General features: G+C 43.4%; 1 protein-coding gene across 1 annotated transcript in view; it reads right to left on the bottom strand.

Moving 5' to 3' along the window:
• Positions 1-23,575, bottom strand: part of LOC132336692 (myosin-13) — a 30,597-nt gene extending 7,022 nt beyond the window's left edge. The window contains exons 1-33 of the mRNA XM_059864464.1: positions 23,540-23,575; positions 22,823-22,993; positions 21,289-21,505; positions 21,048-21,191; positions 20,800-20,956; positions 20,212-20,239; positions 20,010-20,121; positions 16,404-16,496; positions 16,244-16,307; positions 16,056-16,154; positions 15,857-15,960; positions 15,496-15,634; positions 14,963-15,081; positions 14,713-14,862; positions 14,461-14,631; positions 13,819-14,128; positions 12,750-12,829; positions 12,120-12,207; positions 11,324-11,441; positions 10,578-10,701; positions 10,018-10,154; positions 9,084-9,339; positions 8,245-8,487; positions 7,365-7,541; positions 6,619-6,764; positions 6,442-6,532; positions 4,499-4,888; positions 4,281-4,407; positions 3,764-3,882; positions 2,614-2,810; positions 1,939-2,122; positions 1,411-1,576; positions 514-638 (exon numbers count right to left, since the gene is read on the bottom strand). Coding sequence (XP_059720447.1) covers positions 514-638; positions 1,411-1,576; positions 1,939-2,122; positions 2,614-2,810; positions 3,764-3,882; positions 4,281-4,407; positions 4,499-4,888; positions 6,442-6,532; positions 6,619-6,764; positions 7,365-7,541; positions 8,245-8,487; positions 9,084-9,339; positions 10,018-10,154; positions 10,578-10,701; positions 11,324-11,441; positions 12,120-12,207; positions 12,750-12,829; positions 13,819-14,128; positions 14,461-14,631; positions 14,713-14,862; positions 14,963-15,081; positions 15,496-15,634; positions 15,857-15,960; positions 16,056-16,154; positions 16,244-16,307; positions 16,404-16,496; positions 20,010-20,121; positions 20,212-20,239; positions 20,800-20,956; positions 21,048-21,191; positions 21,289-21,505; positions 22,823-22,848 — 4,701 coding nt within the window. The 5' untranslated portion in view covers positions 22,849-22,993; positions 23,540-23,575. The remainder of the gene's footprint in view (positions 1-513; positions 639-1,410; positions 1,577-1,938; positions 2,123-2,613; positions 2,811-3,763; positions 3,883-4,280; positions 4,408-4,498; positions 4,889-6,441; positions 6,533-6,618; positions 6,765-7,364; positions 7,542-8,244; positions 8,488-9,083; positions 9,340-10,017; positions 10,155-10,577; positions 10,702-11,323; positions 11,442-12,119; positions 12,208-12,749; positions 12,830-13,818; positions 14,129-14,460; positions 14,632-14,712; positions 14,863-14,962; positions 15,082-15,495; positions 15,635-15,856; positions 15,961-16,055; positions 16,155-16,243; positions 16,308-16,403; positions 16,497-20,009; positions 20,122-20,211; positions 20,240-20,799; positions 20,957-21,047; positions 21,192-21,288; positions 21,506-22,822; positions 22,994-23,539) is intronic.
• Between the last annotated feature and the right edge of the window lie 3,914 nt (positions 23,576-27,489).

The following is a 27,489-nucleotide window of genomic DNA, read 5'->3' as shown; positions in this document are numbered from 1 at the left end:
CTTGACCAGGAAGTTGAGTAAAGACTTCTAGGGATCCTGTACAAGCTAACTCTGTGTCCCTGTGTCTGAGGCATGCTCTAGGTATATCATGGGCAGCTCATGAAGGGCCCACAAAGATATTTTGTGCAGAATCCGATGTGGTCATACAGAAGTAATAATATCTTTTCCAAGAGGCACTCAGGGAAGACACAGAACAGAAGGCTAAAAACAAAACTGTTAGAGTTTTGAAGTGTGAGTGACTGTTTTTCAGCCTTCCATGGAAGCAAATTCAAAGAGATAGTGCAAAATGAGCTCAATTTTAGATTGAAACTGAGGGGGTTTTGTGCCTGATAGCACAGCAAGGAATGCCACATTGGTATGGCAGGGGAGCAGTCCCTGTGCTTTTGGGTCTGTCTGTGCTGTCTTACTGCACTTCTGGGACAATTTCAGGATAAGCAGGAATATAAAATATATCTCCAAAATTTCTCTGTTGTCGATTTCTCTAAAAGCAAGCCCCTGACTGAGGACACTTGCCTCTGCTTCTTCTAATGCTGCTTGTAGGTCACACTTTTCTTGCTCAATTTGCTTCTTTGCTTTCTCCAGCCCATGATTTGCTTTTCCAGACTCAGCAATCTGTTCAGTCAGATCAGAAATTTCCTCTGCAACCAGAAAACACATGCTCAGCTCCTCTCAGACAGTGTGATCAGCAGCACCTGCAATTGCTCTTTGGCAATGGGAGTGACAAAAGAGACTCTGGTGTAATGGGATGAAACAGTGAGAAAAATAATTCATCTTATGTGCAATCTTTACTTCTGATAACCTGCACATCCCAGCTCAGTGTGCAATTTGAAAATGAGAGGGACCACTGGAGTAAGCTCAGAAAACAATGTCAGCTTCCTCTGAGTAGTGAAATTACATCTCCAGAGACAGTCATGTTTGATTGATCTCCTTATGCTCAGATAATTCCCAGTGATCATTCAGTTCACTAAAATGATCTGAGTTGTATTTCCTTTCTATAATTAGTTTGCTTATTAAATGCCAACCCATTGTGCCATAGCTGCACAATCCTCCAATAATCAGGAGACAGACAACAGCCCACCAGATTTTTTCTAGTAGCAGTGACTGAAGCAATCTGAAAAAACTGAGTATCATCATAATTTCTGTTTATTCAGTTAACTTGTCCTCATCCCTGCATAGGATTACGGTGGTGTGAAGAAGGGGGAACATCCTGAGGGAGCAGGATGCTGTAGAGATGGAAGTGTGTGCTTGCAGGTGACTTTATGATCAGCTGAACAGGAAGGGAAGTCACAACCTTCGTGGGAAAATCATAAAGAATAAAACCCTGGGAAGAGGCAGAGCTCTGGCAGTCCAGAAATGTGGGAGCATCTGAGGGCTCACAGTGAATCCAAGGTGACAGACACATGAACTCACGCTGGAGGTTCTTGTTCTCCCTTCTGACAGTCTCAGCCTGGTCGAGCATCTCCTCGTAGGCATTCTTCATCCGGAAGATCTCGGTGCTGAGGGAGCGAGACTCCTTCTGGGCAGCCTCCAGCTCAGTCTGGCTCTCCTGGTGCTTCTGCTTCCACTCAGCCAGGATCTGGAGTGACAGGAGAAGAATGACCCATTCTTCCCCAAAATTAGGCTGGCAGACTAACACCAGGGATTGTTAGCTTGCATGTGACTACTCAGTCTGCTCGACCAGTCTCTCTTGTGGCTGGTTAAGCAGACCAGTTTTTTTAAAATTATCAGAAGGCTGATTTATTATTTGCTGTGGTCACCTGGGGTTACTTACACAGTGACTTTACCAGATGTCCCACTATGGGGTCCTTACCATAATTTTGCTTTGGGTCAGATGCAATTTATTCTACTGTGAGTGCAGAATTTTGATAATCTCAGAATTTGTCACGTCCTATCAAATATCTGATGATGTTTAGATCTAGCACAGTGTTTTGAACAAACCTTATCAAAATTCCTCTGCTTTTTATCGAATGCTGCACAGACTGCATGTGACCTCTCCACATCAATCATGAGATCATCCACTTCCCCCTGCAGCTTCTGCTTTGTCTTCTCCAGGGAAGCACACTTTGCATTGACAGCCTCAATCTGCTCCTCTGATTCCTGCAGGCGCTGGGCCAACTTCTTCCTGCAGGATGGGACAGCCAGCACTGAGACAAAGAAAATTCTGACCTTCTCAGAAAATGGACATGAAAGGAGTTTGGAATGAGGTGAAGATGGGCACAGAGGGCAATATATAATGTTGTGGTGCCAGGAGCCTGGGGGTGGCACAGCACTCTGAAGTGGTGCGTAGACTGAGAGGATATGCACCCAAGTATGAACTGTACCAATGAGGAGAAGGACCAAAAATATGCTTTCAGTACTGCCAGTGTAAAGAATGTGCTCTTCCAACTACAGTGCTTAACTCAATGCACTGGAATTCTCCTTCATGTAGACACCCCTAAGCCTCCACCTCTCCTTCTCCTTTAAATATCCACTCGCTCTCCTTTTCACTTCCAATACATTAAAAAGCACACTGCTCTGCATATTACCCCTACAAACATATCCTGGTTTTCTTCAGCTCTGCCCTCATTAGGATTAAATATCCTTCCACTTGCTCCAAGCCACCCCTCCACGTACTTGGCCTCCTCGAGCTCCTCCGTGCGCTGAATCGCGTCTGTCTCGTATTTGGTTCTCCACTGGGCCACTTCACCATTTGCCTTGGACAGGGCTCGCTGCAGCTCTGCCTTGGCCTCCTGCTCCTCCTCATATTGCTCCCGGAGCAAGTCACAGTCGTGGCGAGCAGACTGCAGGGCGTGGGCCAGGGCATTCTTGGCCTTGGTGGTTAAAATGAAACAAATTGTCAGAGCACGAATAATTTGTGACTGGATATTTTTCCTCTGGTCTGATAAAATATTCATATCTCCCTGTCCATGTGCTGCAGTTGCTAGAGAAACAGAAGGAGCAAAATGAATAACATTAGGGATTCTGTGTTTCAGGCTTGATGTTGTTAAACAGGGTCGGGTGCTTGCTTGTGGTGGTGTTTGCAGGTCCCCAGGACGAGGGGAGAGATGAGAATCTTGACTCCATGTTTCAGAAGTCTGATTTATTATTTTATTATATAGATTATATTATATTAAAAGAAAATGATACATTGAAACTATACTAAAGATAGAGAAAGGAGGCATCAGAAGGCTAGAAAAGGAATGATAATAAAATCTCGTGACTGACCAGGGAGTCCGAGACAGCTGGACTGTGATTAGCCATTAATTAAAAACAACCACATGAGACCAATCAAAGATGCACCTGTTGCATTCCACAGCAGCAGATAATCATTGTTTACATTTCGTTTCTGAGGCCTCTCAGCTTCTCAGGAGAAAAAAATCCTGGCAAAAGGATTTTTCATAAAATATGTCTGTGACACTTGCCCATCTTGCCTGGGGGGATAACACCTCTCAAACTCATGTGCATCAGGTGTTTCAGGCAGAGGCAAAATAAATCCACCAACAGACAAAGTGCAAGCGCTCCTGCTCCTTTTCCTTTTTTTGGCTGCTGCTGTTTGCTTTGCCTATGGGCACAGAGCTGCTTTCCTTCATTTCTCTCATGTTTTTGATCTTTGGAATGTAAGATGAGAAGGGCTTAAACCGTCTTGCTTATTTAATTTTTAATGTCTCCTCTCTGTGTTGTATTTCAAGGCAAAGTTCAAAATTATTCACTACTCTGATGTCCCTTCTCTAAGGAGAAATCTCATTTATTTTAAAATTTGTTGTTTCAAATGAAAGCAAGTCACCTTATTTTCTTCCTCTAGTTGTCTCTTCAGCTCTTCAGTCTGCTGAGTGAAAGTATGTTTGCCTCGAGTTAACTGAGAAATCAAGGCCTCCTTCTCCTCCAGTTGCCGAGTAAGTTCACCTAACAAGAAAAAGTTGATGTTTTTTACACAGAGATACAAGACATAAAACCAATTAATGAGAGCAGCTGGCCATGTGGGAAGTGTTTGCAAGATATAAAGTGCTAAATTGAAGGGAGAGTAGTAATTGCATTCCCACTGATAGGAAAAGCTGTGCTGGCATCAAAGAAAAGATGAACTGACCACAAACTCACATTTTCATTTTGACTGACAGTACTGCTTCTGGTTTGGTGTTGTGCTTCCTTGGGCAGGTTTCTATCACTACCACCAGGAGGAGATTCTACATTCTGAGTTTTGTTCAGATTCCCCAAGTGATGAATATGTTTCAAAACACACAGGCATTCAGGCAGCATATTTAAGTACTTGACACTGGAATATTACATTTCATCAAGGCACGTACCATTCTCAGTCTGCAGGCGTGTTTTCTGTGTGTTCAGATCATTAATGAGCCGCACATGCTCATCATCTTTGGCTCTGACTTCACTGAACTGGTCTTCAAGAGCTCGGCACATCTTCTCCAGGTTACTCTGCAAAGAGGTAAAAACAAATCCCTCCGTTCATCCAGTTGTACAGAAGAACAACAATAACAATGACAAATACTTCCTCCCGTGCAGCCACCTTGGCTTTGGAGACAGACTCCATGTTGCTGGCCAAGTCGTCAATCTCCATCTTCAGCTCACTCTTCTCCTTCTCCAGCTTCTGCTTCACGCGTTGCAGGTTGTCGATCTGCTCGCCCAGCTCAGCTGTGCTGTCCGCGTGCTTCTTGCGCAGGGCGGCAGCCGTGGCTTCGTGCTGCAGCGTGGCCTCTTCCAGGTCACGGCGCATCTTCTGGAACTCGGCCTCACGCTTCTTGTTCATCTCCACCTGAGCTGCTGTGGCCCCTCCTGCTTCTTCCAGGCGCTCGCTGATCTCCTCCAGCTCCCTGGACAGGTCGACTCTCTGCTTTTCAGACTTGGCGCGGATCGCGCGTTCGGCCTCGATTTCCTCCTCCAGCTCCTCTATCCGAGCCTATGAGAATTAATTGGTTAAAAGAGGACTTTTGGATGGACAGATTTAAAATTATCACTCAGGAATAAAGAGGAAACATTCACATCCATTAATACTTCTCTTTCTAAAGAGAAGTATTGTGATATCTTTTGGGGTTTCCTGTGGCAGGAAGGAATGACGAATCTATGTTTTTAAAAGGTTAAAATATTTTTTGTATTCTATATTATATAAAAGAATTCTACACTAAAACTATACTAAAGAATAGAGAAAGGATACAGATAGAATGCTACAAAGAATGATCATGAAAACTCTTGACCCTCTCCAGAGTCTTGACACAGCTGGACTGTGATTGGTCATTTGTCACAGACATATTTTATGAAAAATCCTTTTGCCAGGATTTTTTCTCCTGAGAAGCTGAGAGGCCTCAGAGGAGAAGAAGAACAATAATTATCTGCTGCTGTGGAATGTGGCAGGTGCATCTTTGATTGGTCCATGTGAGTTGTTTCTACTTGATGATCAATCACAGGTCCAGCTGTGCTGGGATTCTAGTCAGTCACAAGATTTTATTATCATTCCCTTTCTTTGCTAGCCTTCTGATGAAATCCTTTCTTCTATTCTTTTAGTATAGTTTTAATATAACATTTTTTAAAATATAATTTATATAATAAAATATTAAATCAACCTTCTGAAACATGGAGTCAAGATTCTCATCTCTTCCCCCATCCTAGGACTCCTGAGAACACCACCACAGTCATAAAGTCAAAACAATTCACCTGTTGGATAAACAATCTCCAACCACATTCCAAAGCAGCAGACCACAGGAGAAGTAAATGAGATAATACTGTTTTCCTTTTTCTCTGAGGCTTCTCAGCTTCCCAGGAGAAGAATCCTGGGCAAGGGGATTTTTCTAAAAATATGACAGTGACAAAGTACCACTAGAAATTTCACTGCATTGTGTCCTAGGACAGGTAATAGTTTTGGAGCAATGGTGAGTGTAAAATCTGATACCTTATGTTGTAGCTCATAATGGATTTATTATTTTGTGAAAGCTTTAGAATTGCGTTTTCCTGAAGAAATAGAAAGGGTGTCACTGGAAAATGTAAAGAAATGTGAATTTCTTGGGAATTTCCTTGAAGTCAGGCCAGAACAAAGCAGTGTCCTTTCTCCAGCAGCAAACTGGAGGAGGGATGGAAGTAACTTTGACATGAACAATCATGGGATAACAGCACAGAAGAGAGCTGTCTTCCTGGTTCTGCATTTAGAAGGTGATCTTTGTCCTGATCATGACACATTGAATCACATCCTATTGTTTTCTTAGAAAAGTGATTCTCAGTGGCTGCACATCTGTGGCATTCTCCAAGCCTGCCACAATGTTCATGTCAGAAATTTCCTATGTATCCATGTACAGTTTCTGTGAAAGTGCCCTGAGATGGGAGCAGCACCCAGAGTCCCATATTAATGGTTTTATTCATGTGAGGGAAAATAGTTTTGTAGAATGGTCTAAGAATCAATACCAATTAATTCTAAGAAATTTTTGCTTGCCACTAAAATTGTTGATAACTCCTAGACTTTACCTGAATCTCCTTAATTTTCTTTTGCAGCTGAGAACTTTGAGCCTGCTCATCTTCAATTTTACTTTGCAACTGGCTGATTTCAAAATCCTTTCTATTAAAGAATAAGAAGGCAAATTCAGTGTGGTTAAGATAAAACATGAATTTCAGAATTAAGAGCATAATAAGTCAGTGTAATACTTTTTTAGCCTTTCATCCATTTGTTGCTTATCATTTTCCAGATCCATGATGGAATCCTGAGACATTTTCAGATCACCCTCCAGTTTTCTCTTTGCTCTCTCAAGGTCCATTCGCAGCTTCTTCTCTTGTTCCAGAGATGCTTCAAGCTAAAACACATAAAACATCCTTTGAAATACATGAATCATACTTTGAAAGTAATTATTCTTGGTTTAAAAATCTGAGTAAGCTGGAAATTGATGAATAGAGAAAATAATCAGGGCGTCTCCACATGTGCTGCACTCTCATGAGCTGCCATGGTGATTTAGTTTTCAGACATTGAACTGTTCACAACTTGGCTGTGCGCAGCTGAAATACCAGTTTTTGAAAAAACAGAAATTAATTTTTTCCAGTAGCAGTTCCTAACATATAGACTGCTAAATATACACAAATTCCCAGTATTTATAAGTTCCTGGAGTATATGTGCACACAAATAACACTACAGCAACCTTCAAACTGCCACAGGTCTCCTGCTTCAGCTAAAGAGTTAAATCAGATCACAAAAGTCTACAGTGCTGAAATACCCTGTGATGAACAGGAAAGATATCCTGGATTCCACAATTTCCTGTAAATTAGCAGTGTTTTACTGGCTGAAATTATTAGAGCTGGCTTGACTGCTTTAGGTGCTTCTTATACTCCAAACTACAGATTTCTAGTGTGCTGTAATCTGTCACAGTATACATATACACAACCCAAAAACTTCTACTTACATCATCCACTTGCTGCTCCAGTTTGGTCTTGGCTTTGGTGAGGGTGCTGACTTTGTCTTCCTCAACTTGCAAATCATCCAGTGTCTGCTGGTGGGCTTCTTGGAGGGCTTTTTTCTCCTTGGTGAGTTTAGAAATGTTTTCATCCAGAGCTGCCATCTCTTCTGTGAGGTTCTTTACCTGTCAGACAACCAGCAGCCACGAGAAATGGCAGACTGAGAACACAGTGACTGCACCCTTGCAAAACCTTGCAAGATCTTTTCTATCCTTGCAAAACCTTGCAAACCCCCTCCTATCATCCTGTTTGGATGTAGTCAAAATGCTCTCAGCAGAATGTTTGTATTGATTGCCATGAGGGCAGCAGCATATATCATACCTGAGAGTCTCATTCTCTGGTCCTGCAGTGATAAGAATTCTTGCTTTAGTTGTTTTTGATCCCCACCCCTCTTCTGCTAAATTTTATAGTGAGACCTGCTAGATCTTCACTTGCCTCTGAAAGTTTTTCCCATTGGGATTTACAAAATCCCTCTGAATTGATCTTGCTCAAGGAATGTCTTTCCTGCATGTATTTGCTGTGAAAACAGCTGTAATTTCTCAGCAAGTCATGTTCTTTAAAAAGAGATGATCAAGTGTTAAGCACAGCCAAAAATATGTTAAGTTTTCCCTAAAAGTGAAACAAACCATGATAACCTGATAAAGAAACTAAACAGAAATAATTCTGTCAGCCAGCTAAGTGAAAATACCTCTCTCCTATGCATTGGACACATTTAACTTCTATTCATAGAACTTATTTCATGAATAAGTGGCCACATTTTTCCACAAAACTGAGAAGCTGTATGGGGGCACAGCCTGCAGAAGAATAATTCCCTGATTCCTCTGTCACCTTATTCTCTGTTGCATGCTTCTCCTTTTCCACTTTGGCCAGAGTCATTTCAAGATCATCAATATCTTTTTTCAGCTCCGAGCACTCATCTTCAAGTTTCCTCTTCTTTGCTGTCAGTTCAGCATTTGTCTCCTCTTCATCCTCCAGTCTTTCATTTAGCTCTTTAATTTTAGCTTCTAGCTGGATTTTACTCTTAATGAGTCCTTCACATCTCTCTTCAGCATCAGCTAGATTTTCAGTCTCCTACCAGAACACATTGAAGGCACATTATTTTTATCATAAAAATGACAAAAGACATTAAAGACTCTTGGTGAGTGAAATAATACAGGGGTTTTTTTTTAACTGAACTGATTTGAAAGCACATGGCAACAAGTGACAGGTTTGCTTGCACCAAACTGCTCTTGGCCATGTAATATTTTTTCACCTTTTAGAACCTGACAGGTGCCATTTCAGTCTCTGTTCAGCAGTATTCCAGAGAAAAGCAGTTTCCACAGTTTGTGTCCTGCCTCTGACAGAAAAGCTCTGTATTATAGTGGCAGCAGATGTGGAAACAGCCTATATTCCATCCAGAATCAGACACCACTGTGAGGAGCACATTATATACACTGTGGAATGTCTGATTCTCCCACTGGTGATAGGATTGGAACCTCCTGTATTCTTACTGGTGTTAGTTTGGTATATGCTTGCACCTTGCTTAGGTGTAAGGGACAAGATCAGACAAAAGCAGGGGAGGCTTTGTCCCCATGGCATGCCTGCTTATAGAGGACAATGGAAAAGAGGAGAAAAAGAACAGCAGAGTAAGAGGAAGTGGGGTGAGTCTGGAAATGGAGTTTACTCACAGACTGAACCTGGAGCTGCAGGTCATTTTTCTCCTGCAACAGGGTCACCATTTTCTCCTCAAGCTCCTTCCTCTTTGCCTCAGACTTTGCAAGCTCCTCCTTGGTTTTCTCAAACTCTTCCTTCATGTTGGCCATCTCCTTTTCAGACTCTGCACTCTTCAGCAAGGGCTTGATCTTGAAGTACAATTTCATCCATGGCCAGTGTTTGACATTCATGAATGCACGAATGTTGTACTGGATGATATAAATAGATTCTCTGAAAACACATGAAACCAGTTAATGAGGGTGGTGAGACTCGAGCTGGAAACAATACTGATTATTTTCCACACGTCATCAGGATTTACCACAAGAACTTTTGCATGAGACTTTTTTCCCTCATCTCCCTTGCTTTTATTAAAGAGTAATTTCAAGGCCCTTACTGGAGAATGGCTGGTTCAGTAGCTTGAATAATATCTATTGTCTGAATATATGAGGAAGAAATACTTCAAACCAGACAGACTTCTCTCCCATATTGACTGGGAATCTCTGAGGCTTTCCTCAGTCTCAAGGAAAACACAAGTGCTCAGGTAAATACCAGAGTGAAAACTGATAGTGTTGAAGTACTGCTGCTTAGACTACAAATCTGGTAGTTACTGTCAATTGTGGAAACAGCAGCTTGATGCTTTTTGGGTCACTCAAAATAGCCAATACCATATTAGAAATTTTTAAGACAGAAACTGAAAAAATAAGGAAACATTTTTATGGAATTGAATGCTAAGCAGCTGCTGCCAGAATTTGTGAGACTATTAGGAGGAAGCTGATTGTTTGTACCGGCTCTGTTCCCCAATAATTTCTAAGGTTCTTTCCCAAGAACAGCTTTTGGCCTGAGACAATATATCACATCAATGGACCTTTGGTCTGACACAGTACAATTGCTGGCATTTTCTCACATTACCTTCTTTCATTCATCTTTTTAAATTCAGTTCTCATGAGGTACCCTCTGCACATAGCTTGTGTATGAGTGATGAGGCTCACAAGCTTCTCATCTCTCATCTCTTCTAGCAGTCCCAGGAGACCTGCCTTGAAGAACACCTGGAACATAAAAAAGGGTCAAACAGCTTGAGGCTTGGCCAGATGCATGGCCATTGACAGCTGATGCAGGGCAGCACAAGGCAGTTTAAGAAAAATGCCTGCAGGGGAAAGGTTTAAGAGCTAGAGGAATTTTCTGTCAATGCTCATGTGATTCATGACAAGTCACTCTGTGTATGAGCTAATCATACTATTGCAGTGTTATTTGATGTCTTCTCCACTGTAGGTTATGGAAAATCCAGCTCCTCTCTGGAAGTGTCCAAGGTCAGGTTGGATGGGGCTTGGAGCAACCTGAGATAGTGGAAGGTGTCCTTGCCCAGGGCAGAATGGTTGGACTGCTTATAAGCATCATGAAGGCTGATTTAGTATGCAAAAAATACTTTCAACAAACAAAATATTTTGCTTACTCTTCCACAAGGACTTTACCTTGGTGTGGCCAAATTTATACTGGTTGTGGTCAACATCAATAGAGGAAAGAAGCTTTTCTGAAGCCTTTTTGCTGTCAATGAATTGGCCCTCTGGAATGGCTGAGGCATTAAGGATCTTGTACCTGTGGTGAGACAGGTTGCAAGAAGTGGTTGCAATGAGGGTGAGGAAAATAGGATCAGCTGTGTACCATGGGTCAGTTTCACACCAGTGCAGCATGGAAGATGCTACATTTAATTATAACAGCAGACAGCTCTGATTTAGCACTCTATGGCAACTGGGCCCCATGAACCAGTTTAGTTGTCTCCATTTTAAAGATGAAGAAAAGGCACACGATGCAGACCAGAGACAGAGCACTGTGAGGAGGCTCCTGTGCATTGACTTTATGTCTGTACTCTGGAAGACTCCAAAGAGTAATCTGTAATGGCACCTTACTCATTACACTGCAAGTGTATTGCATCTCTTTGAATCATCAGGCATTGGCTTCAGTTTAGAAATTATCCTGGTTCTGATGTTTAGAGAAATCTCTGGTCTGGTCAGAGAGGGGAACACTGGAGCGACCTCAGAACAGAATTAATGCCTTGGTTCCCTCCAATGCCACTAATCTGGTCTGGCTGGGAAAGTGTCACCAGACATGTCACCTGAGCCGTGTGCTTACTGGGAAAGTGTCACCAGACATGTCACCTGAGCTGTGTGCTTTCTGAGGCCTTTTCCTAACAGACAGTGAGTAATAACTGAGGACCTACCGTTGCTTAAAATCTGCATAAAGGATTCTGCTTGGAAACCCCTTCCTGCAAATTCGGATGCCTTCCAGAACCCCATTGCACCTCAGCTGATGCATCACCAGGTAATGGTCCATTGCACCTTAAACAAAATACATCCATCATGATCCCTTTTTTATCCCAGGGAATCTTCATATGTATTAGCATCTCAGAATTATCTGCTTTTACTTTTTTTTTAATTCAAGCAGGATTTAAATTAAAGATGCAAGAAGAGCAGACAGGACATGCCTTAAATTCATAGAAGTTGTGGAGAATTGCATCAGTGAATTTTACTAGGAACACAAGGGCTAGCAGTGCTTGTGCAAAGGCATCAGGCCACATTTCTCAAAAAAATGGCAGGATGGTGCTTTAGGAGACCAACTGAAAAATCTTCAACAGCATCAGCCTCCTCACTGGATGTAGACAAATGTGGCACAGAGTAGTGCAGTGCTGTCCAGACAAGGGATTTTCTAATGCTGTTACCCACAACAGGCAATTTTATCAGCTGTAATCAAACCCATCTTTATCACCCTCAGGTCTGTACACCCATTAAACAAAGATGCAGATGCACACATAGCAAAACTGAGTAAATGGGCCATGTAATGCTCAAATGTTTTCAGTCCCACTAGACTACACAAAAAAGCTCCCCTTGTTACTGTCTTGCTGGCCAACCCCCAAAAGGACTTCACATGCAGAAGGAGCTATTTGGGAAGTTGGTGTGGAAGCTTAACAGGCCAATTCCTGCCAGTCCCATGCCTTCAGAATGTAAGGGTGGCCTTACCAGGGGTTTTGGTCTCGTTGGGAATCAGACAACGCACAAAGTGAGGGTGGGTGCTTCTCAGGTTAGTCATCAACTTGTTCAGGTTCTCCTGGGATAGAACAAAACAAGGGCTTCAGCTTCAAGTTACAAAGCTTTTGCATTCTTGTTTAAACTCAGGGAGTTATTTAAGTTCAGGGAATCACAGAATGGTTTGGTTTGGAAGAGGCCTTCAGGGGTCACCAAGCCCAGCATTCCTGTCCCACTATCCCAGTTGGATGCTCCAAGCCCCATCCAACCTGGTCATGAACACTTCCAGGGATGGGGCCACCACAGCTTCTCTGGCACCCTGTGCCAGGGCCTCCCCACCCTCAGAGTGATTTTTTTTTTTCTTATATCCAGTTTAAATCTTCCCTCTTCCAGTTTAAAATCATTACCTTTAGTCCTGTCACTACAGGCCCCGGTAAAATGTATTTTTCTTTCTGATAAGCCCCCTTTTATACATTAAAAAAAAACAGAATGAGGTGTGCCTGGAATCTTCTCTTCCCCAGACTGAGCAACCCCAACTCTCTCAGCTGTTTCTCTAGGATAGGTGTTCCAGCCCTCAGATCATTTTGTGGAAGCATGGCTCATGTAAAAAAAAAATTCACATACCCTGAACACAGCAGACACTGTCTGGAAAGAGCCCCCCTTCTTCTTAGCACCCTTCTTGCCACCACCACCAGCACTATCACCTTGGAAGAAGTAGATGGGAGGTGAACAGTTAGAATATGCAGTACATTTTGTAGGCTTCATCTTCCTTTGGCCACAGGCCAATAAAATACTTCATTTTCAATAATGACACACTGCTCCCTGAGAGTTTAGTGAACTGCTGCTAGGTAGGTGTTGATCAGTGTGTGGGATATTTGATCTCAAATGCAAGATTTAGGCTGTTAGTATGGAACAGTGTGGCCTGACCTAAGTTTCCTAACAGTGTACTCTGTGCTTCTGGTCACATATTGCTTTCACTATTACACAAACCCCCTTTTAATTTTCTTTTTAATTATGTGAAGACCTCAAAAATGTGACTCAGCACTTGGCATCCCCTTAGTGCAGGGAGTTCTTCTATAGAGAAATCTCCTGATTCAATATTCCAGGTGAAGAATACAGTTCTACTCTGAGTTATGGTAGGAAGCAAATTTTAGTCTCAGAAATACAAGTCCTAGCAGCTCAGTGTCTTTCCATAGTTGCTGTACTGTGAAGCCAATTAAATTGAGACTTATAGAGAACTTCCAAATTAATTCTCTGTCTCTTTTTCTGTCGTAACACCAGGACTGCCCAGCTGGATATGAAATTGTTCCATGATCTCCCTTCTGTCCTTCCAGTTCCCCTCAAGAAACAAAACTCTGTCTACAAAGCCTAAAATGTTTGCACTTTGCACATTCTTTTGGGCCCTGTCTAGTGGCTGAGTAAGCATGTAGGTGATTCACAGCACAGTTAGTCAGGAAACATACACCTCCTGTCACTTGGGGTTGGACTTGCTGTGCTTTACTTCTCTGCAGCACATAAATGGGGTGTTTCCAACAGTTCTGCATGCTGGTGTCCTAGTTTTGGCCTGTCTGGATGCACACAAGAACAAGGTCACCTTAGGGGCTGGTAGCCTTGAGTGTACCACTGAGAGGAGAAGCAGAAGTAGGCTTTAGTTGATTTTTGCCTTATTGGGCATCACTGAAAAGGCACTTACCTGTTTCAGCACCAGCATAGTTAGAAAAGAGGAAGGACAGCAGCTTCAAGGATGATTTCTGGTACAACCCCACAACAGTTTCATTCAGAGGGTCCTTGTTCTTGTCCAGCCAGCCAGAGATGTTGTAGTCCACTGTGCCAGCATAGTGCACCAGGGAGAAGTGAGCCTCAGCCTTGCCTTTGGCAGGCTTGGGCTTCTGGAAGCTGCTGCACTTGCCCAGGTGCTGGTCATAGAGCTTGTTCTTGAAAGAGGTGTCAGTTGCCTTGGGGAACATGCACTCCTCTTCCAGGATGGAGAAGATGCCCATGGGCTGGGAGAAATATGAATACATAAAGAAAGTAAGTGGTGGGGAGGGGAGCCATTACAGCTCCTCACTGTTCACCTCACTGTTTAAAGGCAGCTGTTAAAGTCATCAATTTAACATTATGTAGGCATTTTCCCTTCCACCCCAGCCACGTTGTTCAGGAAACCCTTGTTTGTGCAGAGACAGCTGCTGTTCCAAAAACTTTAGTTTTCTAAGCTGCCTATCTTGATGTGAAGAGGTAACTCAACAGTAATGCATCATTTTGTCAAGAATGACTGAAGTAAAATAAATTTTCATTAAAGAAATGTACTCCCCTACAATGAAAAGATTTTTTCCACCTTCTCAATGAGCTCAATGCAGGCAGCCAGGTCCATGCCAAAGTCAATGAACTCCCATTCAATCCCCTCCTTCTTGTACTCCTCCTGCTCCAGCACGAACATGTGGTGGTTGAAGAACTGTTGCAGTTTCTCATTGGTGAAGTTGATGCACAGCTGCTCCAGGCTGTTGAACTAAAAATCCAAAATACCAACAAAAAAAGCCATTTAGTTTCAAGCAGCCCTCAGTGAGCAGGCATACCCACAGTAACTCACATCAAAGATCTCAAAGCCAGCAATGTCCAGGACACCAATGAAATGCTGTCTGGGCTGTTTTGTGTCCAGCTGCTGGTTGATACGAACAACCATCCACAGGAACATCTTCTCATAGACTGATTTAGCCAGTGCACCCACTGAATTGTACACCTGTAAGAAGCACAGCCATGGCAGTAACAAATGTTGAGTCAATTTTAAATTTGAAAGAACACTCTGAAGAAATTGAGAAGCTGATGGGCTGTTTATATACCTGTTGGACATTTTGTCCTTTGGTTACATATTCATTCCCGACTTTCACCCTGGGATAGCATAGAGCCTTGAGCAAATCAGCAGAATTCAGACCCATCAGGTAGCCAGCCTTGTCAGCCACTAGGACCAGAAACAGCAAACGAGTTCAGTAGGGACAAAGAAAAGTGTCCTGGTCCTCTGGGATGTCTCTGTTACAGGAAGCCTACTTGTGGCACAACTCAAATGCATCTATTATCAAGAGAAGCTCCTCTCCAGTCTTATGGAGAATTTCCCCCTTGCTCCAAAGGCAACATCTCAGCTGCAACACAATCCTGTGTCCAAGGGCTGCAGCAATGCTTAAGATGTATGTCTTTCTGTTTCCTTGTAGAGCATAAATTAAATCACAGAGGCTTGTGAGGCTTGAAACTATCTTTATAAAAACTAATTTCTGGAAAGAAAAATAATTTTCAAAGTGCTGGGCTGGGCACTCTGTGGGGTTGGTTTGCTGGCTCTCTGCTGGTGCAGTTCACGAGCAAACTCTGCAATCAGCCCTACCTTCTGTGCCGTCCGGCTCCGCCTGCTCCTCCCGCTGCTTCTGCTTGAATTTCATGTTCCCATAGTGCATGACAGCCCCTGTCAGCTTGTAGATCCCCACCTTCTCATCAGGGCTGAAGCCCAGGATGTCCACAGCATTCTGCAGGGGCAACAGGCAGAAAGTACAAAGGGTGAAGCACAAGGGGCAGGTGGGGTCTCTGTCCCTGCCCACGCTGTGTCCAGCACCATCCCAGTCCTATGGAACTGGGCCAGCAGTGCTGAGACTGGCTGGCCAGGCCCCCCTGGCTGCAGCTGGGCTGGCTGCAGGGCTGCTCTGCTCTGCTTTGCTCTGCTCTGCCCTGCTCTGCTCAGCTCTACTCACATCTGTCGCCAGCAGCTCCTCGCTGTCATCAATGCTGGCAACCGTGACTTCTCCTTGGCTCACGTAGAGGAAGTCATAGGGGTTGGTGGAGATAAGGAGGAGATCTGCAGGTATGTGGGTCACCTTTAGTGGCACTGGGGAGATCACAGTGGGAAGAGAAAGCACTCACTGAGCCAAGCCCAGCGCTGCTGGCACTCACCAATGAGCTCCGGCTTCTTGTTGGACATTATCTGGTAAAAGATGTGGTAGCTCCTTTCGCTAGACAGCTGAAAAGTGACTCTGGATTTCTCCAGGAGATCTAACCAAAAGAGAGGTGCTGTTACTCTCCTGATCAATTTGAGGTTGCAAATGGCTAAGTTCTGCTTGTACTGAGTTGCTCCAACTCACAGGTTTCGATGTCTGCTGAGGCCAGCTTGCCAGTTGGTCCGAAGTGAATCCGGATGAATTTTCCCTATCAAGCAGAGCAGATCAAACCATTGGTTATGACAATCAATGAATGGAACTTGCATTAAATTTCTTCTTTCCAACAAATCTGAAATGAACTCACAAAGCGTGAGGAGTTGTCGTTCCTCACAGTCTTAGCATTGCCAAAAGCCTCCAGCAGTGGGTTGGCCTGGATGATCTGATCCTCCAGAGTTCCCTAGTCACAGAAGAAAATGCTGCTTTATCACTTTACTACTTAGTAATTAACAAATATTGCAAAAAGGATAAACAGATAATTTTTACATATCCCAGGTGATTTAAACTTAAAAATTAACAGAGCTCTCAATCACTCATCAGCCAACACTCATGGATATTGCCACGGGTTTCAAAGGGAAGAGTGCTGAAAGACAGATCTGTGTTTTGCTTGCTTCTTGTATCTGATACCACATGTTGGGTATCACATACAAAGTCACTGCAGTGTAATTCAGGGCATTTGAAACCTGTATGAGAAGTGTTTCTGCACTCCTGTTCACAAAAGTCTTGACAGCTAAAGAAAATGTGAGAAATCTGGAAAGTTTTTTGAAGGTTGCTCAAGCCTGAGGAGTACAGACTTTGGTAGGAAGCACCTAAGGGAGCACCTACCAAGGGAGAATGCAAAATTTTGCAGTTGCATTCAAACAACAGCAGCCTTTCAGGGTACAGGAATACAACTCTTGACATTCTTTGAAAACTGAGACATGGACAAAGCCTGACACTCAAACACCAGACTTAGATGAGCACAGAACAGAGACTCTGTTCTCTCTATTTCTTTTTTTTTCCCTTCTGCATTACTGCAGTAAGAATGATCAACATGTAAAGTTTTGATATTGTGCTGTATCTCTCTTGGTAAGAGCAAAAATATGGAAGGGAAAAAGCTTCTGTGACATTATTCTCTCCTTTTTGGTGCAATACAGTCCAGGAAGCAGAGTCACTAGTGTGACTCTAGCAAAGTCATGACTGATCCTCCATAACCTGGGCATGAAAGTGTTGCCAGGGATAATTCCCAAGACAGATGGAAAACCAAGAGTAAGAAAAGAAAATGATAAATTGGTTTATATCAGATGAAAGGTGAGCAGCACTGTTTCAGTTACTGCATCTCTGTGCATGCAGTGGTGCAGCCTTGAGCACAGGGGAGAGGCACTGCCGTTCCCAGCACTGTCTGCAGATGGCACAGCAGGTTTAAATTCCTTTTTGTTAGTCCGCTGTGAAGATGGACCTCTAAAGTTAAAGCAACACAGTAGCACAGGAAGCTCTAAATATTTTTTTAAACAAAACATCCTATCCATAGAATAATGCCCTCTCACATGTGAGGAGAGGAGAGGAGAGGAGAGGAGAGGAGAGGAGAGGAGAGGAGAGGAGAGGAGAGGAGAGGAGAGGAGAGGAGAGGAGAGGAGAGGAGAGGAGAGGAGAGGAGAGGAGAGGAGAGGAGAGGAGAGGAGAGGAGAGGAGAGGAGAGGAGAGGAGAGGAGAGGAGAGGAGAGGAGAGGAGAGGAGAGGAGAGGAGAGGAGAGGAGAGGAGAGGAGAGGAGAGGAGAGGAGAGGAGAGGAGAGGAGAGGAGAGGAGAGGAGAGGAGAGGAGAGAGAGGAGAGGAGAGGAGAGGGATGTGTGTGTCAGTGCAGCTGACTACACCAACACTAACTCTCTTTTGAGTGCACACCTGTAGTCAGGGAACTTAAACAGGAGCACTGTACATGGATAACAGTGTGGAAGAGCATGGCAATTCTTTACACAAGTTCATTCTGGAGTGCTGTTTACAGGCTGGGTGACAAAGTGCTGGAGGGCGAGACCATATTTTGGGAAAATGCTGTTACACATTTTCCTTATTCCTGTACCATTGCCTGGCACTCGATTTCAGCTTGTATCTGCCATTGAAAGCTGTGCTACTCAGAACCATAACCTGTTTCATTTAATGTTCTTATAAAGAGGAACATACTATTGTTATGGAGATTGGAATTCTCAAAATATGGAGTATTCTGTGGATACTCAGAAGAGGGCAGAACAGATTACTGTCAGCCTGAGAGCCAGGTGATTTTCCTTCTATCATACATGGTCTGTACATGTCTCAGCTGTCTTGAAGCTTTTCTGAGATCAGTCCTGGCATAGTGAGCAGCTGATGAAAGTTGAGCCCAGGAGATTCTAACATGGTGCTGATGGAAAGAGTGCCTGTGATGAGCTTGCCTTGGCCATAACAACCCATCAATCACAGACACCTGCCTCTGAGTGAAAGAAGATTCAGCCTTGGAATCTCCTTAAGCTCCACTATGCCCTTGGGTACTTAAATAACATGCTGACACATGTCACACGCTTTGATGAGCATCTCACAGGCTGTGGTGGCACACACTTGTGCCACAAGGGTCTTTGTTGCTTGTTCTGTGCTGGGGACTGAAGCCTGTGCCTTGCAAATGCACCAGTGGGCTCAGATTGCAGCAGCTGTGCTGCTCAGCAAAGGGACATCGAGGCATGCACTTTCTTTCCTGCAAGGATCCTTTCTGAGGTCACTTTCTGACCGTCAGGGAAGTGGCCCCAGCTGTCCCAAATCCAGCCCTTTTCTCCTGCTGTCCCTCTGGGCTGTTTTGTTGATCACAGACAGAAAAACCAGCCAGAGGAAACTACTGCCTGATGCAAGTGAAATGATTGTGCTTAACTTCAGCACAACCACTCTGGAGTGCAGAATTCCTGCACTTCCCCTGCCAACAGGAATGAGCCAAGGACCAGGAATGGCACAGCCATGTGCCACTGGGAACTGACTGCTTGTCACTGCATGTGTCACAGTCAATACAGTCATGATACACAGATGTCACCATAAAATTTCAGAAGTCTTTAAGCATTTGTCCATATAGAATAACATCAAATAATTTCAGAAGGCTTCAAGCATCTGCCCTTCTCGTTCTTCAGCCCAGCCTTTTATCCCCTGCACTGCCCCTGTGTGCCCTCTGCTCCCTGGGGTGGTTGCTCAGCACCCCTGGGCACTCCATGGCTCATTGCTGTCAGTGCTGCTCACCTGCTTCTCACCTGCACCCACTGGGGATGGGGCTGGGCCACAGCCCAGTGACCCCAAACTGTGCCACACACAGCCCCATCCCAGTGACCCCAAACTGTGCCACACACAGCCCCATCCCAGTGACCCCAAACTGTGCCACACACAGCCCCATCCCAGTGACCCCAAACTGTGGCACACACAGCCCCATCCCAGTGACCCCAAACTGTGCCACACACAGCCCCATCCCAGTGACCCCAAACTGTGCCACACACAGCCCCATCCCAGTGACCCCAAACTGTGCCACACACAGCCCCAACCCCAATTCCCACAATCTGTGTACCTACAACTGCTCTCTTTTCACCTGCAGCACTCAGGTGCTCTGGATCTCAGAGGACACTGAAGGATAGGCACATCAATGGACAACCAGCTCAGACAAAGCTGCTCTCTAGCATTATCTCCCCCTCCCTGGTAAAGACTCTCCTGTAAATGGAGGCTTTCCTACCCTGACAAAATGGTTTTATGAGAGTTCAGCAGATTTGAGGCTGGGCATCAGGGGTAAATGAGCATAGGTGTGCTCGGGCTGTGCATCCTGACTGTCTTCTCAGCTGCACAACACTTTCTGCCTTTAGATATTCCTGCAGCCCCAAAATACACATTGGTACTTTCTAGTCAGTATTGGCAAATGCTAGAGGGGAGAGCTGATGTCCTACCTGCATTTTGCCAGGCTGTGGATCTTTCTTCTTCTCACCAGTGACTGCAATTGTTGCAAAGTACTGGATGACACGCTTGGTGTTCACAGTCTTCCCTGCACCGGATTCTCCGCTGTTGAAGCAAAAATATCAATTATTACAGGAAACAGGAAACATCATCACTTTTCTGTCAGCTCTGTCACTCAAACCAAAACATACTCACGTGATAAGGATTGACTGGTTGTGACGATCTGAAAACAAAATCACAGAAAGAGCTGTTCAGATGAGATGTGGAAGGTGTCAGTTCCTCAGACACAGCTGACTTCAAAGGAACTGTGAACTGTGTTATATCAGTGAACTGTGTTATATCAGTATTTATCACCTTCATACAAGCCAAGGTAAGTGATGCATTAATACACATTAGTTTGCATCTGGACTTTTTTTTTTTTGGTACAGACAGACATGAAGTAGCCCAAAATTTAACTTCAAGCAGTGATTCTTTGCAAGGCTTCTCACTTACTATTTGTTATCTTTTATGTATAGACCTTGGCTTAAATGCTGTTTAAATATAATCAGATTATCTGCTGTGTTTCTCCTTTAAATTCCTTATGAGGAGAGGAGGGACAAAGCCATACAGCCAGCTACTGCTTTTCCTTCATTATCTGATAGCCCACAGACCATCAAGATTTTCACGGTCTGATCTTGCATTGTGCTGTAGGACTGTGGGACTGCAGAGCAGAGCCTAAAATTCCTTGACCAAATAGCCAGCCCTACATATATCAGGGTTTTCCACTCTTGCCAAGTAACTCACCAGTCAGCATGAACTGATAGGCGTTGTCAGAGATGGAGAAGATGTGTGGAGGGGCCTCCTGGCGCTTCTTGCCGCGGTAGCCAGTGACCACCTCGGGGTTGTACACCGGCAGCCACTTGTAGGGGTTGACGGTGACGCAGAAGAGACCCGAGTAGGTCTGCAAGGAAGGGACACAGCACCTTGGCTTCCCCTGAGCCTGGCCCAGCAGCTCCTGAGGCTGCCCAGGGGAAGCTGCTGCTGCCACTTACGTAGATCATCCAGGCTGCGTAACGCTCTTTGAGGTTGTACAGCACAGCGGGTTCGTGCAGGTGGGTCATCATGGCCATGTCCTCGATTTTGTCAAATTTGGGAGGGTTCATGGGAAAGACTTCGTCATCCTTTACAGTCACAGTCTAGCAAAAAAAAAGAGAAGGGAACAACAGGAAAAATCCGAAGCAGAGAACTGCCTGAACTGGATGACCCCATTGGAGTAACAATGATATCACTTACTGTGTCATCGAATTTTTTAACGGTGACTTTGTCACCTTCTTTGCTCTGTATGGTACCTTTCACATACATTTGCTTGTCATCTACTACAAAACAGGCTGTCTTAGCATCAAATGGGCGATTCTGGGCTTCAATTCTCTCCTTCTCTGGCTTCCGTAAGTAGGGAGCAGCTTCTCCAAAGATTGCCATCTCTGCATCTGAGCTCATGGCTGCAGTTGCTCTGGAGGAATGCAGAAAAGTTGCAGAAAGTTTGTGCATTTGTAATTTACATTTATCCAGACAGTGGTCATGCTCAGTGACTAACAGGAAGAGGAGGACTAATCAGGCACTTTAACCTCTGCCTCAATTTTATTTATCCACCGAAGAAGTGCTAATAAAGAAAGTTCCTCTTGTAGCCAGATTGTCTTTGAAGACATCCCTCTTAAATAGGCCTATGTGACCAAGTGAGGGCAGAGAAAATATCAAGCTAGAAGTCTTCAAAAGCCATTCCTTCTCTATTTCACCTTCTCTTCACAGAGCTGCACAGCCACATCCTTCTCAAAGCCACATACGCAAAGCCACTGAGTTTATGTCATTGGACATCTAAAAATTTAGACAAAAGTAAACTCTATGAGTCATGTAGAATGGCTCTCACATGTGATTTCCAGGTGGAGGTATGTTAGCATCCTCTGGTTTTGATGTTTTAATACCAAGCAGGGGAAGTTCAACTAGTTTCAGTCTATATCTAGCACTGGAATAATTTGTGAATGTCAGTCATCACCTATCTTAAGGCAAACCTTATTTTCCCAAGATTATTGGGTGAACCTAATATAAAACATCTTTTCTTGTTATGTTGCAAAATTGGCCAATAAATAATATCATGTATATTACAGATAATAATTAAGAACATAGTATTAGCTAAATAACATAGTATTTAGGTAAATAATTATATGATATAACATTTCAACTAATCTCAATTATAGCTTGAACATATTATAGCTTGAACATATTATATTAGTTATGAATCATTAAAAGACAATTCATATATACCAGACATTTTTAAGGATTTGTCTAGCAGAAATAATTCAGAAAACTGATTTATGCTCAGTTTTATTTTGCATTTTTTGAAATATCAAGTAAAATTCTTCAACACATTTTTAATGCTACTTCTGTATATGTTGTTGGAGAAATACAGGTCTCTCTCAGGAAAAGCTATCTGCTCTGGGATCTGCACCCTGCAGGACTTTGAGGGACTGCCTCATGCAAGAGCTTTTAACAGCCAGGAATTTCAAAAGCATAAAATCCAGAACCTTTAGCTGACTTTGGAAGTAGTATTCTGTGTATGCAGAGCCCAGAGTTTGTGCCTATGTGATCTTGTGTCTGAGGGGCTCAAGAGAGGCAATAGGAAAGAGAGAGAAAAAGGATTTCGCGGTGTCCATGAAAAAATGAATCAGAAAATTTCATCAGAAAAGGCAAATCAGAAAATTCCTCAAGCGGCAGAGTCTGTTTAAATACTAAATATCTTTGATAGGAAATAGTGTAAAATTTAGATCTTTACACATTCCTGAGCAGAGAAGGCAGCATCCTCTAGGAGAATAACCTGTGCTTCCATCCCTTTCAGCTCCAATTTCAGTGAGCACTTTTTGGTATTAGGATAGAAGGCAGATGTGTGGAAGGTTCCTCCTGTGCTCTGTTACATGCTCCCAGTCTCCAACCTTCCCCAGAACACCTAGAAGGGAGTGGTGCGCACAAATTCTCTGTAAAGGTTACTCTTTGAACATGAACAGATCTTCCTATCTGGCAGGAGACAACTTCATTCTGTACTTTTTCTGGGTTTCAGTGCCCGTGTGATAAACCAAGTCAGTAAATAATTTTCCAGACTTTACCCCAGAGGAAACTAACCCTTGAATGTTACTTTGAGCCTCCTCTCCAAACACGACCGCAGGCTTCCAACAGCTGTACAGATGGCAGGGGATGAAATTTAATAATCTATAAATCCCAGAAATCAAGGTTACACCACAAAAAGCCATTCCTGTCTCTGTCTACCATGCCCTCATGCCTAAGTTTGAGCATCTGTAACTTTTCTTTCCCTATATATGGAGTATTCCTGCCAAGAACTTGACCATTGCTCATGTTGATTAAAATACCACATATCCTTTCCAGAGATCTTGGTTCTACTGTCTTTTGCACCTGCCCTTTCCATTGTCTGGGTGAGCTTTACTTATTGCTCAGGATCAGTTAGCAAAGGTATTTGTCTTATTTGTTAAACCCCTACCTTCAGAGATCCCACGAGGAAATCTGTTTTCAGAACCTGTGTGGAATGGTTAAAAAAAGAACAGAGAGAGTTACATCAAAACCAGTCCATTGTCCATCAAAACCAGTCCATTGTCCTGAGCTTATGCCATGTCAAATATTCCTACATCCTGTGTAGCCTCTCCAGACAGCTGAACTGCACACAGTGCCTTAAAACTCCTGACCTAGAGCAAAATTCCACAGGAAGTCTTGTGTTTCTTCCCACATTTCTGTGAGCTGCTTGAAACAAATCTAATGTCCAGGAAAAAAATTAACTGCTTTATATATTTAATCCCAGTCAATTCAACTGCCTTCAGAATTAGTCTTCCTGTGCCTTCCACAGGACTTGGGGGTAGCAAAGCTGGTAGAAGGCCCTTCCAAGGAGAGGCAAGCTGTGACTCTCCTGCTTCTGCTTGTGCACCACTTTGGAGTGGTTTGGGTGGTATCACCTTGACTCTGCATGTAAAGCATGACCTGGAATGCTAGAGGTGGGGAATGAGAAGAAAACACCCCTTCATCTTCCACCTTTGTGGGGATCTGTGGAGATGGTCACGGTCAGAGCATGAAGCAAGTGGATGGCACTTACCGTGAGATGCTGAGGTAGCAAATCACAAAGTTGCCTTCAGCTGCAGCTCTTTATACTTTACCTCCTGCCCACACAGCACTCCAGAGCTCTATTTTTGGTTAATAATAATTTACTCTTTAGTTGTAAACGTGTTGTAGCTCTGATCTCTCTGCTAATTACTCAGGGACAGGATTGGTTTAGGGTTGTATGGAGTCAGCTGCACTGACCCGTCCTTTTCACATTGATCTGTGCCAGGATGGAGGATGGAGGAACCCAAAGACAGCTCTGATAAAGCCAAATAAGGCAACACTTGGCTCTGCACTGCAAGGGTTCACCTTAGTCAGCAGGATGGGGTTTTTCTGATTGTGCACTATTCCTTCTTTAAGGATATAACATTAATGGATGCCCTCCTATCCTCCCTGTTTGTCTACACATGCTGCTAGATAAGAAGAAAGATTTATTGAGGCAATTTTTTTATACAATTCTGGAGCCTGAAGCCAGCCTCAGTTTTGGGACAGAGTGAGCCAAGTGCCAGCTAATGGACCACAAGAGAGACTTGCATTCCTGACCAGTGGGTTTGCAAGGCATGCCCAAGGTCAGCCTGCAGAAAGGTGCCTGATTTTGTGCCTCTCCACTGTCCTGCAGAGGTTGTCATGGAGCAGGCTGGATGCCAAACCACAATGACTGTGAGTTGCTCTGTAAAGGAAGGTGGAAGGGGATTGTCTGCTTCTTTCAGATTAGCTGTTTAAGGACTGGTTTTGATACTGCAAGGGACAATAAGAAAAGGAGCAATGATTGAGAACATGCTGGGGCAAAACCCTGCCTGACAAATGGTAAGGGAGGAGGTGGTGTGAACAAACCTGCTCAGCCACACTGCTTGGTGAAGGCATTTGAAAAAGTAACAGTCTTGAGGGTCTCTCACATCCATGGAAAATCTCTTACCACAAGATGATTTTGTACAGGAGATGTGATGGCAAAGTAGATTTGTCATCATTACTTCATTTTTCTTTATTTTAAGGCAGAATAAACTTTCATCAGAAAATTATTTAAACTTTAGAGGCCATGAAATCTCACCTCCTCTTTGTGGAATGACCAAGATGGATTGTTGTCATTGCTTCACGTTGGCTTGGTCTGGGGAACATCCTTGGTGCATTTACACAGCTCTCCTTGGCTGTGTGCTCTGGATTATCTTCAGGGTGCCCATGATTTAGTTACACTGGGAACAAAAGGCATCTGTGTTGGATTCTGCAAGAGAAAATGGATTCCTGCAGTGTTGAGAGGAATCCTACTTAGGCCTTTTCTCTTGGTTTCTTTGAGTCCTTTCTAGAATGTCTTTCAGTGTTTTTATTACTCATATTTTTTAAATCAGTCTTTGCCAGTCTGACCTGACGTGTGAGCCCAGATGCTCTCTGAAATGGCAATGACATCACGCAGATGTGGAGATAACATTATTGTTGTATTTTTCTTCTTCCAATTGCTGTGTATCAGACTTTTTAAATTACCTTTTAAATTTGGTTGCAACAGCACTTTTTACATTTTACAGTTTCAAGACCTGGTTTGGGTCCCTTACATTACAGCAATTTATCTGTTGTGGAAAGGATCACACATTTATTGTGTCAGTCTCTAAACATGTGTTGTACCAGCAGATTCATCTGAATGATTTCTGTAAATTGTTATTCCTGGAATTCTATAAATTCTCCTCTTTGCTGATGTTGCTCAATCACAAATATCTTCAGGAGCTCTCATAATTCTTGCTTTGTCAAGCTGTGTGATAGAGAAATGTCAGCCTGTCTTGGGAGCTGGATGGTTAGATAGCACAACCTGGCAGATTTGTCCATTTGGTTATCTCAGGAATTCTTTGCTCTTTGTGGATAGCAGTGTTTGTTTTCTGGCAGGACTCGGGCTACACACCACACCTGTTCCAGCACTAAATAGCTTTGATCCTCTGACAGTTACCCAGCAGCTTTTCCAGTGGATGCTCATGAAGAGATCATTTTCCCCCTACAAGTGGCCAGGGAAGCAAGGCTCCCATGCGAGGTGCCCAAACCCCTGACAGATCAGCTGCTGTATCTGCAACTGTCTGACACTTTGGGGACAGATGGACATTTTGGTCTAAACTAGAACAGCTACTCTCACATTTCACACCCAACCCCCTTTCCCTGGGCCTTCAGGCACATATGTATTTGTTCCTGATACCATCACCTTTCAGACCTTTTATCACTCCATCTTAACAGGTTATTGTGTTGCTTTTCCTGGTAGACTGAGAGGGGAAGAGGGGCAACTATCTTCTTGTTGTCCCCCATCAATTCAAAAAGCTTCTGAAAATGTAACTTTTTTCTGGATTTAGCCTCCAAATAGGAGGCTTCCATTACATCTGATACAAAGTTGCCTGGCCTTTAAGATCATTAATCTGCATTAGCAATTCTGTAAGTTTGGATTTTATCCTTCATTGTTCATGCAAGTCTCTGAAAACCACAAAGATACTCTATGATAAGCATTATTAATGCTCATTCATGGGATAAAGCCTGTTCCCTGTGATTTAAATTATGTGTTTGCAAAGGGGTCTGGTTATGTGTTTGTGTTACTGGTTGTATATTTTAAATTACGTGTTTGTAAGGGACTGGTTTTGGAGAAAAGGAGGAGAGACACCATTCCCAAGGTGCATAACCTGAGTCACTGAGATTTACTGCCATGGAAACCCCACAGTTTAATTTGGTGGTGTCCTGTTTTATTGAAAGCTTTTTGGTCTTCAGTCCAAATGGACAAAGAGCAAGAATTCCTCCACAGCTCTTCTCAGGTCTCTGATGACTTTTAGGCTCAAATGATCAGTGTTGCCAGAAGAACTGTATGTACACAGAGTGATGTACACCTTCAAACAAACTTTTGTTCTCAGCAAATGTTCCTGCATTTATTCAAAACAAATGTATTGAAAATATGTACTTTGATCTTTTGAGCCTGTCTTTAAGTGAGACTCTTTTCTAGTGAAAGTACAAAGATTAATTTATGTAAAGGGAACAGAAAGATAGCCCAAACTTGTCAGAAATATATGATATTTCCTGCTGATTTCTGCATCACTGAACATGGGTTTGACACTGCACCAAGGCCAAATAGAATTAATGACAATCTTTGAGAGAGTCCTTTCTAAAAATATATTTGCAAGCTTTTTTTTTTCACAGCTGTCACTTACCCCCAGCCTAGAAAAGCTTCTGTTATAACACTGGAACATGGGCACTGAAGATATCTTTCAGCTAACTACTGAACACTGCAAAATAGCCAATGATATATACTGTATATTTTAGGGGAAAGGGGATGTCTATCCTAAATTTATCTCTTTTTCTTCCCCCAGCATAACCCAGTGGCATGATCAC

The sequence above is a fragment of the Haemorhous mexicanus genome, chromosome 20 (genome assembly GCF_027477595.1).
Source record: "Haemorhous mexicanus isolate bHaeMex1 chromosome 20, bHaeMex1.pri, whole genome shotgun sequence".
NCBI lineage: Eukaryota > Metazoa > Chordata > Aves > Passeriformes > Fringillidae > Haemorhous > Haemorhous mexicanus.
This window is presented reverse-complemented; position numbering and strand designations above follow the sequence as displayed.